Genomic DNA, 14311 nt, shown 5'->3' with positions numbered 1-14311 from the left:
GCAAGGTAGTCAAGTTGCAAATCTATATGTTCTGAATCTTGATAAGTCTCTTAGTCATGTTTCTGATTCTTCTTTACCAGGTATGTCTGTCTGTGCTAGTGTTCATGTTGATTCTGAATTATGGCATAAAAGATTAGGACATCCTTCTTTAAGTAAAATAGAATCTCTTTCTCCTGTTCTACAGTTGTCTAAACAAAAGATTAATAAATCATCTCATCATTGTCATATCTGTCATCTTGCTAAACAGAAACATTTACCTTTCAAGTTATCTAATAATATGAGAACAAAACCTTTTGAATTAATTCATATTGACACTTGGGGACCTTTTTCTATCCCTACTGTTGATGGTTTTAGATATTTTTTGACTATTGTTGATGATTTTAGTCGTGCAACTTGGATCTATATGCTTAAACAAAAATCTGATGTTTTACATGTTTTTCCTGGTTTTATTCAACTCGTTGAAACTCAATACAATGCTAAAGTTTGCTCTGTTAGATCGGATAATGCTAATGAATTGAAATTTATTGCTTTATACATGGATAAAGGAATTAAAAGTTTTCATTCTTGTCCTGAAACTCCAGAACAAAACTCAACTGTAGAGAGAAAGCATCAGCATTTGTTGAATGTTGCTAGGGCCCTTATGTTTCAATCTGGGATTCCTTTACAGTTTTGGGGGGATTGTGTCTTAACTGCAGCTTTTCTTATCAATAGGTTACCATCTCCAGTATTAGACAACAAAACACCTTTTGAAAAATTGACAAATGAACTCCCGGATTATAACTCTCTTAAGGCTTTTGGTTGTTTGTGCTATAGTTCAACCTCTCCAAAAAACAGAACCAAATTTGATCCTAGAGCTAGAGCCTGTATTTTTCTAGGTTATCCCTCAGGTTTTAAAGGTTATAAGCTACTAGATATTGAGACATACTCAGTTTCTGTTTCTAGGCATGTCATATTTCATGAGGAAATTTTTCCTTTTGCATCATCTAATATCTCAGATGATGTAAAGACCTTCTTTCCTCATTTTTCTCTCCCTGCACCAAATCATGATGAACATTTGCCTCAAGTGCAATCATCTTCTGATGCTCCTCACAATCATGATGAGTCATCTTCCATGGTTTCTATTCCTTCTGAATCTAAACCAACTCGGCAGAGAAAACTGCCTTCCCATTTGCAGGATTTTCATTGTTATAATAATAATACTCCTACTATACCTATTAAAACTTCCCCGTATCCATTAGCAAAATATATTTCTTATTCATACTTATCTGAGCCTTTTGGTGCTTTCATTAATATCATTACAAAAGCAAAATTACCAAAAAGTTTTTCAGAAGCTAAGCATGTCAAGGAATGGTTTGATGCTATGGGAAAGGAGATTGGTGCTTTTATAAGAACTGAAACTTGGAGCATCTGTGATTTACCTTCAGGGAAGACTGTTGTAGGTTGTAAATGGGTATTCACTATCAAATTTCATGCTGATGGAAGCATTGAAAGATACAAGGCTCGGCTTGTAGCCAAAGGGTATACTCAGCAAGAGGGAATAGACTTTATTGACACATTTTCTCCTGTTGCCAAGATGGCCACAGTGAAGCTTATTCTTTCCCTCGCACCTAAGATGCAATGGTCTTTACATCAGTTAGACGTTTCTAATGCATTTCTTAATGGTGACCTTGCTGAGGAACTGTATATGAAATTACCCCTGGTTACAATGAGCTAATGGGAGTAGAAGCTTCTCCCAATGCAGTATGTCGATTACACAAATCCATTTATGGGCTTAAGCAGGCGTCTCGCCAATGGTTCTTAAAATTTTCCAGTACATTGGTGGGTTTTGGTTTTGCTAAATGTCATGGAGATCATACTTTATTTGTGAAGGAAGCTAATGGTCATTTTCTGGTGGTTATTGTGTATGTGGATGACATTTTGATTGCTAGTACTCATGATGCAGCAGTATGTGAGTTGAAAATGCAGTTGAGTTCTGCTTTCCAATTAAGAGATCTTGGTCCTCCTAAATTCTTTCTTGGCATTGAGATTGCCAGAACTGATCAAGGTATTTCTTTAAGTCAAAGGAAGTATGTTCTTGACTTGCTAGAATCTACTGGTTTTTCTGACTGCAAGCCATCCTCTATTCCTATGGAACCTCACCAGAAGCTTTCAACAGAGACTGGTACACCTTTGGCTGACACTAAGCAATATAGAAGACTTATTGGTCGTCTTCAATACTTGTGTATCACACGTCCTGATATTACCTTTGCTGTTTCAAAGCTAGCTCAATATTCATCTGCTCCCAATGATATTCATCTTCAGGCTCTTCATAAAGTTTTAAGATACTTGAAGGGTACTATTGGTCAGGGACTCTTCTATGGTGTTGATGCTAACTTTGATCTGCGAGGATACTCCGATTCTGATTGGGGTACTTGTCCTGATTCTAGACGCTGTGTTACTGGTTTTGCCATTTTTCTTGGTAATTCTTTACTTTCTTGGCGCTCTAAGAAGCAAGATGTGGTCTCTATGAGTTCTGCAGAAGCTGAATATCGTGCAATGAGTGTAGCTACAAAGGAGATTATTTGGCTTGGATACCTTCTTTCGGCTCTTAAGGTTCCATTTCACCCTCCAGCTTATCTTTACTGTGATAATGAAGCTGCTCTGCATATTGCCAGCAATTCTGTTTTCCATGAAAAGACAAAACACATTGAATTTGATTGTCACAAAGTAAGAGAATGCATGGAAGCAGGAATTCTGAAGACTATGTTTGTCAGAACTGATAATCAGTTAGCTGATATTCTGACCAAAACTTTGTATCCAGCTCTATTCAAAGCAAACAACAACAAGCTTGGCATCCTTAACATTTTTGAAGCTCAAGCTTGAGGGGGGCTATTAGAGTATGTATATAGACCGGTTTACTAATCTTGGTTGAGTTAAATAGATTACGGTTTATTGTATATATTGGTTTACTCTTAGATGTATATAAGCTTACATTTGTAACAACTTTACACAAGAGAAATATAGAAAAGCATTCACAGATTCTCTTTGCTCATGATTTCTATCAGTTCCAGAGGAATGTCCAATTTAATGCTGATGAGAACACCATCGTCAAATTCCGATTTGAGAGATTGAGGAATTTCTGTACCAAATGTGGTTCTCTCAAACATGACGCAAAAGAATGTGCTTTGGCTTTTGAAGACATTGATCCTGCCAATCCTGATGAAGGAAACAATGGAGGAAATCAGGGTAATGACCAAGAGGAACACTTGATGTCTGATGATGATTCCCTGCCCAGTTTCGATCCTGCTACTCTGATTCCCGGACTTCAGAGTCACACTGCAGGGGCACAAGACAAGGATTCAGCCTCTGATTCTATCCCATCTCACATTGCAAGTGTCTTTGACAGATTTTTCTCGAAAAATATAAGTCTGACGCCACTAAAACAATAAATCTGCCACACATTTTAATAAATCAGTCAAAATTACGAAAGTCTGTGGTGTCATCATAAAATAAGTCTGTCGTGAGAAAAAAATCTGCTACAAATTAAATATCTGTCGTAACCTATTTTAAGTAAGTCTGTAGGAGAAAAAAAATCTGTCGCAAAAAATCTATCATAGAAAAATAAGTCTGTCATGGTAAATAAACCTGTCACAATTAACCCAGCAGATTTTTCAAATAATTTTTTTTCACCACGTTTTTTAAATATATTTAAAGGTATTTTTGACTTTTTTTTTATTTCTAACAAAGAGAAAAATGGTATTATGGTCATGAAAATAACTCATTTAACTCCTAAATTTTTTGAGACATTCTAGTAATTAAAATCATAATTTGGGTTAATCTAGTAACTTTCCCGAAATAATTCCTTAAAAACAAAAGGTTGCGCAGTATAAGAAACGTATATCAGTATATGCATTGCATTCATCACACCCCTTTTAAAATTTAACCTCAACACATCGTCTTACATAAGTCCACAATTTCATCTGTTTCGATTTCTTTTGGGGTTCTTGTGTGGAACATATGATTCCAATTTTAAATCTCATATGTAGTTCCATACACAGTTTTAGGATCCAAAAACCCTCGATTTTTCACAGGTATTATTGTTTATATCTATGTTTTAAACGCGATTCTGAGGAATCATATATATGTTGAATCATGTTTTTATTCTCATTTAGAGGTATAAAATCCAATATATGAGTTCGGTATGGTAGTGGGGCAGTGGAGAAGTAATCATGGATCCAAGGAGAGGTGAAGCCAGGCAAATCATCCAGTGAGTGGTATAATTGGATATGAGTGTTAAGCTTATTCATAAGAACGATATATTGTTGATCCAAACTTCAAATGCAAAGAGAGGACGGTGAATTCATATGGATATATTTGTCTTTGGTTATGATAATATCGCTTTACTCTACCAAAACCATTTTAAAGCTATAATGTCAAACCGCCTCCTCTGTCACATCAGGTTTCTTACTTATTATCTCCAAGGCTAGCTTTGAAGGAGCATGATGAAGGGATCACAGACAACTCCAAGAAAAAAAGAGGATAGATTGGCAAGATGCGAATGAATTAAGTAAGCATCAAATATTTCAAATTTGTTATATTAATCGTCCTCTCTTTCACACATTTCAAAACAAATGTATGCCATCTTTGTTGATTTTTCGTATGAATTTACTGAAGATCATGATTCATGACCATGTCTCATTCTTTAGTTATCACTTTTCTGCACCAAATTTTATCACTCTTTGCTATTATGGTCTAATAGACGACCAAGTTTTCAAATATTTCGCATGTCTACGATTGAGATATTGATTTTTCCATCAAATTATTGTGAAGAGGCAAAGTTTTCATTTAAATTCATGTGAACCAATGTTAATGTTTCTTCAGGTTAGTAGAAAGAACATATATCGGTGGATTTATCTTTGTTTTCTGCATTTTCCATTCTGACCCCCCTACTAACACCCTACCTCTGCCACTAATATTATCAGAGGTATGGTGTAGGTACAAAAATAAAATCACTAAGTTTTCAATCTGAAGACAAGCTCAAAAACATCCTGAGGTACGTGAAACCCGAGGTTGATGAGACAAAGTATGCTTTTGGGAACTGATATGAGGTCAAATGCAAGACAAACGAACACGGGCTTGTCAAGACAATGATCAAAGAATTTCTTACATCAAACAAAATTTCAGTTATCGATTATGAAGGACGGTGAAAGATAACAGATTATGTGTACACAGATTATTATCTCTTCTCAATCTAAGCATCTAGAAGAAATTTCAATAAGCCTCTTTATGCAATCGACGAGGAGGTTTATTATACAAGATCAAGTTTTTTTTTTAATCTTATATGAAACTAAGGAATTAGCTTCTAAAACATATATATTACCTAAATAAATTAATAAATCATCCATCCGTTAAGTTTAATACGTTTACTACATATATCCCAACTAATCGACCAAACGCAACATAAAAAAACAAAATAAAACAATAATTATTCAAAAATAAATCTTTAAAAAATAAAACCTCAAAGGAAATAACAAAAAAAAAACAAATTGAAAGAGTGAAAAAAATCTAAAGTTAATTTTGGGTTGATAAAAAATAATTCTATTTATGTTTATGCATAGTAAATTCTAAAAATAAAAATAAGAAACATAAATAAATTTAAAAAATATCAATAGTTAGAGATATTTTTCGTTTAGTTTGAGTTGAAAGTCTATAATATTGGAGTTGGTTCAGTGGGAGGGAACGTGGTTTCTTTTCCTTAACCTCGTGGCGATGTTTAAACGGTTGATGTGTTTGGAAGATATAATTGAAGCTGAGATTTTTTTTTTTGAAGACTGAGAATTTAGTGAAAAAATCGAAAGGCTTTCCACAAGGGCTGATTCCTTCAGGGTTTTTTTTTTTACTATGAAGAATACAAACATCATTATATTATAATTGAACTCTTTTATCTAATAATGTAATAATATACATATACAATATTAACACCATTTTACTTTCAAAACTGCTAATTTACAATAATCATATTTCACATATACATTAACATCATTTTACTTTCACAACTCCTACTTTACAATAATCAAATTTCACATACTAAAGATGCAAATAGGACAAACAAAACAACATGTCTATAACACTCCAACTAATTATTTTATCATACAAACAAACAAACAATATACTATAATCATTTAAATTTGCTAACAATTGAAACTTTTCAAATAAACTATCACTAAATATAAAATAAAATAAAAATTTGCCCCGTGTGAAATCCTAGTTAAGAACATAAGACCAAGATAGAGTTTATCGACTGCACATAACAATTCACAGCAATTGATAGTTGCCTTTCTTTAATCTTTATTGTAAATCTATGTTTGGCTATCAGTTTTGATGATTATTACAGACAAGAAGTTCATTTCCGTTTCTTATTTGTTCCCAATAGTTTTGTATTAATCGAATGCGGAATTGCGGATATGATAGAAAAACAATAGGGCCATAGTTTGGATAGAGGCCCGTTTGGTTAGATAAAAGCCCATTTGGTTTACATGTGACCCAAAAACACTAATTAGTGATGCGGGACTAATCTGGTACGGTACGAAGTTGGAATCTTACCATAGACATTAGACACGCTGGACAGAGAGAATCTCCGGTGTTGTTGTCGCCGATCTTCATCTTCTTCTTCTTCGTCGACGAATCATACCAAAATTTCGTCGACATCGGACCAAGAGAATCACCAAACTTCCGAATAACTTCTGCAGAGATCTAAACTTCCGGTCAATCGTCAGATCATCGATTCTCGGAGGAACTTCCAAAATTTTAGGTCATTGTGTGATTTTCTAGGTGACGATTTTAAGGTTTCATTTGATTTTCAGACTTGAAAGCTTTAGATTTAGGATGAGGTTGATTGAAATCAGTATAGATTTAGGATGAGATTGATTGAAATCAGTATAGATTTAGGATGAGGTTTCATGGTGTTAGGTTATTGTGTGATTTTTAAGATTGCATTGGTTTTTACAGACTTGAACTATGGAAAGACAAGTTCCACTTCCAAGAGGAGTTCGATTCTCTGTTAAAGATATTGACCTGATCGATGATTTCCTGAGACCCCATGTAAACGAAGAGATCATTCAAGACAACGTAATTGAGTCTAAAGACATTTATGAAAAGGAACCGGGAGAGCTAGAACATCGATTTAATCAGTACTAGAAGCTTCCGCTCCATAGAGAGATCTATGGTGATCCAATCTATGACATCTACGAAGATGTCGTACAAGAAGATATTCGTGCGAATTTCGTGCAACATACAAGTGGTGCAAAATTCGGTTCAGATATGGTTCGTGCAAATTTTGGGCAGAATCAAAAGTTGGAGATAAAGACAGATATTCGAAGATCTCCATTGCTGAAAACCCTGATGAAGATTCGAGGGCGAATCTTTCTTGGCCGGCGAGACCTGATGCAGCGTATATTTGAATAATTCCAAATATCTTTATTATTTCCTAATATCTCTATTTAGTTATTTAGATAATTTCTATTTATTGTTTTATGAATATTCTAGGGTTTTTAGATTTATTATAAATAAGGCTTTTAGGCCTAGAATTGTATGCAGTTGATTGATTAATAAAATTAAAGAGCTTTTAGCTTTTCAGAAAAGAGTATTTTCTAATCTTTGTTTTCGGTAGATCTCGAGAGATCTCAACGATTATAAGAAGACGTAGGATTCGGTATTCGCGGAGAATCAACGAATTCCTAACGTTCTTTCGTTTCTGGTATTCTGAGGAATCAACAGATCCGAGAAACTCTAATTTTCCGGTATTCCGAGGAATCAACAGATCTCTAGTTCTATCCTTAGAAGCTTCCGCTCCATCAGTACTTCCCTGACAATAACTACTGGTATTATGTTACAAGGACTTTGCTGATGAGGGATAGGCCTTACAGAGCCGTCCTAGACAACAGAAATGGTGGAAGATGGAAGTATAGGGAAACCAAGAAGATAATAAGAAGAGACAGGATTCTAGGGCATAAGGAAACAGTGGATTTTGTTACAAACCAAGGAGTTACCACGGGGTGGAGACAACATGAGTACCGGTTGGCCAGCGATGATTTTCAAACTAAAGTGTTAGTACATCTCTATTATGATGTGGCCTTTGACAAGACAAGGCAGCTTCCAATCCCTCATGAACAGCAGAGACAACCAAGACGTGCAAGACAAGAGGGGATTGTGGCACCGGCGATTTGTGAGAATGTGGTGGCAGAGAGGGTAGAAATGGATGCTCGCCCTTGGTATATGAAGTGTTTCTGTTGCCTCATATGAAGGTACTAGTTAAGATTCTAGGATAGAAAGAGAAGAAAATAGATTATGATGGATATAGTTACTCACATACTAATTCTTCTTCCTTTTGTTTCAGCCTTATAACCTGAGTAGGAGAAAGCAAGTGTTGGTTCAGCTTCTGTGGTCACCTGTAAAGAAGAAGATGAATTAGATCTCTAGCATATATGATGGATATAGATACTTCCAATCTCACATACTGATTCTTCTTCCCTTTGTCTGAGTCTTATAACCTGAGGATGAGAAGTAAGTGTTGGTTATAATCGTTGTAGTAAGTGGACTATATAGCAAAGACTACTATAGCAAAACAATAGAGAAAGTAAACAGATAATAATCGTTGTAGTTACTCAGACTCTTCTTACTTTTGCTTCTGTCTTACAACTTGAGGCTGAGAAAGTAAACGTTTCTTTATGCTTTGATGTTAAAGCAAAGCGTCGTCTGGTTTTAAGTTCATTTTTAGAATTTCGAGAATTCTCCATATATTTAAAAACATTAACATGGAAAAAATTCAGATCTATTTTCGAGAATTTCCCATATATATAAACTTGTCATTAAAGAATTACAATTATCATCAAATCAGATATGAAAACACCTTTTTACGGCGTGAGTAATAGAAACTGCCCATGAGTGACACATGTCATAACTTTGACCTCTTTCTCTATTGCAAAATTGTCGATAGTTTTTCGGTAAAAAATAAACAAATGTGCAAATCAGCAGATGGTTATCCACTAAAACTGAAAATTAACTTATAACTTTTTTTTTTCTTCTCTAAATACCATTAGTAGTATATTCTGTATTTGAAGTTATCACATAATTGTAATGATGCGCCCTAAAAAAAAAAAGAAGACAGTTTACATACATGGATCAAAAATAAGTCTCTCATCGAATCTATCGATCCAAAACTTCAAAATGTTAATATTTTCGTTTTGTGTGTCAGTGTTTGATATACTAACCAGGTGTTAACATTAATCAATCCTTGAAAATATCTTAATGATCCACTTATATTTATATATCAGTGAAAGAATCCAAATTTTACTTTAACAAAAAAAAGAATCCAAATTTTAGAGACACGCACACACCCTCTCTCTCTTTATTGGAAAATGTAGCATTTTGCATGACAATCGAAAGCTATCTATTTTGCATGACACGCAGAGACTACTAGTATTTCTCTTCTTCTTTTTTCTAGGAGAGGGAATTTGAATATTCTTGCGATTACTACTAAGCCCACATCGATATACACTAATACACAAACTTCAATAACTCAATTTTTTGTGTGAAATAATATATGGCATTAATTATAATCCTTGAAACTTTGGGATAATTCCACATTCAGAGGCATAATGAATTAATGACAATGGAACGCATGAGCGACACGTAGAGACACAAATTTACCTCTCTCTCTTTTTTGGAAAATGAAGCATTTCGCATGCCTTGCATGCAGACAATAGTTACTCTCTTTTTCTCATTCGTTTTCGAAAAAGAAAGAAAGTTCAACTCTCGAATTGATCATCAACTTAAAATTACAATGTGACAGATAAATAACCATGTTCCCCATGCCATCTCTCAGTTTATCAATGAATTATTACATTATACTATATTTTTCTTTCTCTTTTATTGGGAGAAGAAATTTGAATATTCTTTCCATATATTGGCTATAATTGGGAACCGCAAAATGGCGGAATTATATTTTCATTGTGATTATACAAAAATTTTGCCAATCAAAATTTTTTTTATCATCCAATTAGAAAACACAAAAACATACGATTTACGTTTTCACCTAAAAACATAAGTAAAATCTCATTATGCAAATAAGTGTGTATATAATTGTTTATTTGGGTAATATTTTTATTATTATTTTAGCCACACAAAATATTAGTAACTAAAAATGGAAGAAAATAATTTTTTACTATGAAACTTATACTATTTTCGAATAATATTTAAAAATTTCACAATGTTTTAACAATTTTTAATTTTAACAATTTTTCTTATCAAATATTACTTAAATAAATTATTTTATTTATTAAATATAAGTAAGTATTGGTGAAATAAATTTTCTGTCATTACGCAAAATATATCCAATCAACATATTTTTTTAAGTAATTTTATTCTGCAAGTTTTAATTCTGCTAATTTTATTATGTAACTTATATTATTATGCGATGCAATGTTACCAATCGGAGCCGAAGTCAAATTCGTAAGATACTTAAGTAAAAAGTTCATGACTCATACATAAATTTCTGTTGGAATTATTGACACAAAACTTCAATATTAAATTATTAATTGATCTTTGAAACTTACTTAAGGAATATACAGAGGATTCAACCATGTTTATCAGTTTATGGGAATTGCTCGATCGGAGCCATATAGTGACTTAGTAATCTCTACAATAATTATTTGAGAAGTAGAAACGCACCATATTGAAAGTTAGGGCATTGGAGGCCTGTGGTTAAAAGTTGGAATGATTTGTCCTAAACACCCTTAATGAATTGTTCTTCTCGAAATTTCTTCTTCTTCGTAATTAGGGGTATATAAGTCTAATCGTGTGTTGATCTCTATACTAATGTCCTAAACACCCTCGATTTCGAAATTTTTTGTTCTTAATTGTTAGGGGTGTATAAGTCTAATCGTGTTTTGAGATGATTAGTCTTAATTACCCTTAATTTTTTTTTTAATATAGTGTAATCGTTGGGGATACGAATGTCATAATGTCTCGACTTTAAGGATTATGGAATCTTAGCTTAAATTTATTTGTTAATTTTTTGGATAATTCTATATCTTAGTAGTTAATATTCGTTTTTGTTAGTTTTCTGATTTAGTTTCTAATTAAAAAAGTTAAATTTAGCTTTAATGAATTTGTATATTATATTGCGAATATTTGTTTCGAGAATATTTCTATTTTTTAAAAGTAAAATTTTGTAGATAATTATGATGGTAAACCCTAGATTTTCAACTATAAATATAGAGTCTTGGTCATAACATTAGCATTCACATTCGTTACCCTAGGTTTTTAGTTTTTGTACTATATCTCACGCTTGCTAATGATTTCGTGATTAATTATTTTGTAATTTGTTTTAGGTTTACTGGGCATGGGAGTTTTGATCCTGAATCATGGGAGTTCGTGATGTGTGTGAGAAGAAATCCACCACGTATGGGTGATAGAAATACCGAAATTCAATGAATGAGGAGATAAGTTTTTTTTTCCAAGTATAATTAGTAGTCATGCTCATGTTTTGATCTCTGCTTTTTATGTTTTTATATTTTATTTTATTTTGGATTCAAAGTAATAACGTGTTTGATGAGGTGCTTCGTAGATGGGACAATCAATTGTTTAAAAATCGGCATATATTAAACTCTTCTCGGCGGACAAACATAAAGAAACCCTAATTTTTTTGTTTTATATCGATTAACTTCCTCTCTTTCAATTAGGTTTCCTTGACTCTTAGCAATCCATCGACGATGTATCGTCACTGGTGACACCAACTCCGTGTCGGTTTGTGACCTCCCATGCGATGGTTAAGGTACGCTATTTAATCAATTCTAATCTATTGTTTTTGTTCGATATTATTTTGATAAATCTTTTGCAATATCTAAATTTCAACTAAGATGCACGTGAAACAGAGTAAGTTATTCTATGCGGCTTTGATATTTGCACAACCGAACAATTCGTGTTTCAAAGTTTTTTTTTCTGTGAATTACAAGTTCTTTCTTCTTCTTTTTTTTTTGGTTTTAATTGATTTTGTTTAAGGGGGTTTGATTCGTATTTTTTTTTTGTTTTTGTAGTGCTTTGCATAATTTGATAAGCATGAAATTGTTGCGATCAGTTGTAGTTTATTGCTTGTGTTTTTCTGTTTTGTTTGATTTCTTTCTTATTTTGTTTTTCTTTCGAACCCAAGAGAGATCATAGGCAGACACTCAATTATTAGTGTTTTGTTAGAATCTTTCTTTGGCACATTGTCCCGTCGAGTTTGGACCCATGGCTTATGGGAAATTTTGACTTGAGACTGAAAACCGATCCTTTATCCACGGCTTATTATTTCGACATATGTACTTGGGATTGGTTTCAGTTTACTGGTCAAAGATCAAGTTACCCATTGCTTAAAACATCATCGGTCTTTAGACAGAGACCGAGATTCGGAAAAACCAATTCTTTAGACAAAAGATTGGATTGGGTTATGTTTGGTGGAAGGAAAATGGTACCCACGGCTTCTAACATTAGTCTTTAGACTGAGGCTGATTCGAACATTGATCCTTCATGGTACCCACGGCTTGAAAATCTCTAGACATGGATCATGTTCGTTTTGTTCTTTCAGTCTTTAGACAACGAAACAGTACCCACGGCTTAAACATCACCAGTCTTTAGACCAGAGACTGAGATTGGCTTATGTTTGGTAGAAGGAAAATGGTATCCACGGCTCAAAACATTAGTCCCCACGACTTGAAAATCTCTAGACATTGATCATGTTCGGTTTGGTTTTTCAGTTTTTAGACAAAGAAACAGTTACCCACGGCTTTAAACACCATAAGTCTTTAGACAAAGACTTGAGATTCGGAAAAAAAACAATCCTTAAGAGAAAAGATTGGATTGGCTTATGTTTTGGTGGAAGGAAAATGGTACCCACGGCTTAAAACATCATATGTCTTTAGATAGAGACTTGAGATTCAAAAAAACCAATCCTTAAGACAAAAGATCGGATTGGCTTATGTTTTGGTGGAAGGAAAATGGTACCCACGGCTTAAAACATCATATGTCTTTAGATAGAGACTTGAGATTCGAAAAAACCAATCCTTAAGACAAAAGATCGGATTGGCTTATGTTTTGGTGGAAGGAAAATGGTACCCACGGCTTAAAACATCATATGTCTTTAGATAGAGACTTGAGATTCGAAAAAACCAATCCTTAAGACAAAAGATCGGATTGGGTCATGTTTGGTTGAAGGATAATGGTACCCATGACTTTAAACGTTGTCTTTAGACTGAGAGTGATTCGAACATTGATCCTTCTTGGTACCCACGGCTTGGAAATCTCTAGACATGGATCATGTTCGATGTGTTGTTTCAGTCTTTAGACAAAAATAACCCACAAATTAAAACATTACCAGTCTTTAGACAGAGACTTGAGATTCAGAAAACCAATCATTTACTCACGGCAAAGACATTAGCAAAGAAACAGATAATTTTGGATTGGGCTTCGTATAAATAATTTTGTGGTGTACTTATTTATATGAGATATTTGATATATTATTGCTAGGTTTACATCGATCCAATATAAACATGTAGTTTCTTGTATATTAATATCTCTTATTTTATGAGTTTTTTTTTGGTTAGATGACTACAAGAAGGTAGTCTCTAATCTAATTATATATATTTGTATTTTATTAAAAATTATTTATATGCCTTCCTTTTTGGCTGTTAGAAACCCTAACATTAATTTGGTTTCTAAAACACATTGAATATCTTTTGAAGCTCGGGAAAAATAGAGTTCTCTAAAAAACGAAATCGATGTCGAGATTGCAGAGGTATGTCTATCTTGATGAAATTGTTAAATAGATATTGGGCTCTTAAACAATTCAATCACCTTAATTTTTTCTTACAATCGTGAGAGGAGACTTTAGGGTTTGATTGTTTTAGTTTTGATTGGTGAATTGAAAGATGCATCAATCTCGACATGTGGTTTCAATGGTTCTTCCTTCAATTCCGCCCACCAACATCACTACCGAATATATCCATGGCTAGAAACGACGAAGATGGAACCGAATGAATGATCATTGACTCAAGCACGATCATCATTTAGCTCGAGGAGACTGCATATAAGGTATTGAAGGAGGAGTTTACCAGTTGATGACTATGGGAAGTTCTAATGGGATGTCTATTTTCGGAAATGTTGAGCAGCAGAATTTTAATGTACTTCATGATCCTAAGAAAGAAACAGTACTGAGTATAGAGAGAGGGAGCAGGAATCCAGTGGGCAGGAAGATTCGTAGTGATCGTTTTGCTTACCGTAATGATCCTTATCGAGG

The 14311-nt window shown here is 33.7% G+C and overlaps 1 protein-coding gene, 2 long non-coding RNA genes and 1 pseudogene across 3 annotated transcripts; 3 read left to right on the top strand and 1 right to left on the bottom strand.

Annotated features, from left to right (window-relative positions):
• The first annotated feature begins 6208 nt into the window (after positions 1-6208).
• LOC110224615 lies at positions 6209-7500 on the top strand. The gene is made up of 2 exons (XR_002329106.1): positions 6209-6810; positions 6988-7500. It is a non-coding gene; the product is annotated as an uncharacterized LOC110224615 (long non-coding RNA).
• Positions 7501-7779: 279 nt separating this feature from the next.
• On the bottom strand, positions 7780-8806 carry LOC110224614. Its single transcript, XM_021010936.1, has 4 exons — positions 8658-8806; positions 8496-8528; positions 8347-8426; positions 7780-8264 (listed from the first exon to the last, which is right to left on the bottom strand). Exons 1-4 carry the CDS (start codon positions 8772-8774, stop codon positions 8078-8080), a joined length of 417 nt encoding a protein of 138 aa, XP_020866595.1. The 5' UTR covers positions 8775-8806; the 3' UTR covers positions 7780-8077.
• Positions 8203-8641, top strand: LOC110224616. The gene is made up of 2 exons (XR_002329107.1): positions 8203-8282; positions 8375-8641. It is a non-coding gene; the product is annotated as an uncharacterized LOC110224616 (long non-coding RNA).
• A 3770-nt stretch (positions 8807-12576) lies between the features above and the next one.
• Positions 12577-13592, top strand: LOC110224391 (annotated as a pseudogene).
• Positions 13593-14311: the final 719 nt, after the last annotated feature.

The sequence above is a fragment of the Arabidopsis lyrata genome (genome assembly GCF_000004255.2).
Source record: "Arabidopsis lyrata subsp. lyrata unplaced genomic scaffold ARALYscaffold_1, whole genome shotgun sequence".
Lineage (NCBI taxonomy): Eukaryota > Viridiplantae > Streptophyta > Magnoliopsida > Brassicales > Brassicaceae > Arabidopsis > Arabidopsis lyrata.
The sequence above is the reverse complement of the archived record's forward strand: the minus strand, read 5'-3'. Positions and strand labels throughout refer to the sequence as shown.

Coding starts and splice junctions, on each gene's coding strand:
- LOC110224614 (XM_021010936.1), bottom strand. CDS start 8,774: ATGGAGAATTCTCGAAATTCTAAAAATGAACTTAAAACCAGACGACGC. Junction 8,529..8,657: donor GTTGTAAGACAGAAGCAAAA/GTAAGAAGAGTC, acceptor TCTCATCCTCAG/GTTATAAGACTCAGACAAAG. Junction 8,427..8,495: donor GACAAAGGGAAGAAGAATCA/GTATGTGAGATT, acceptor TCTTCTTTACAG/GTGACCACAGAAGCTGAACC.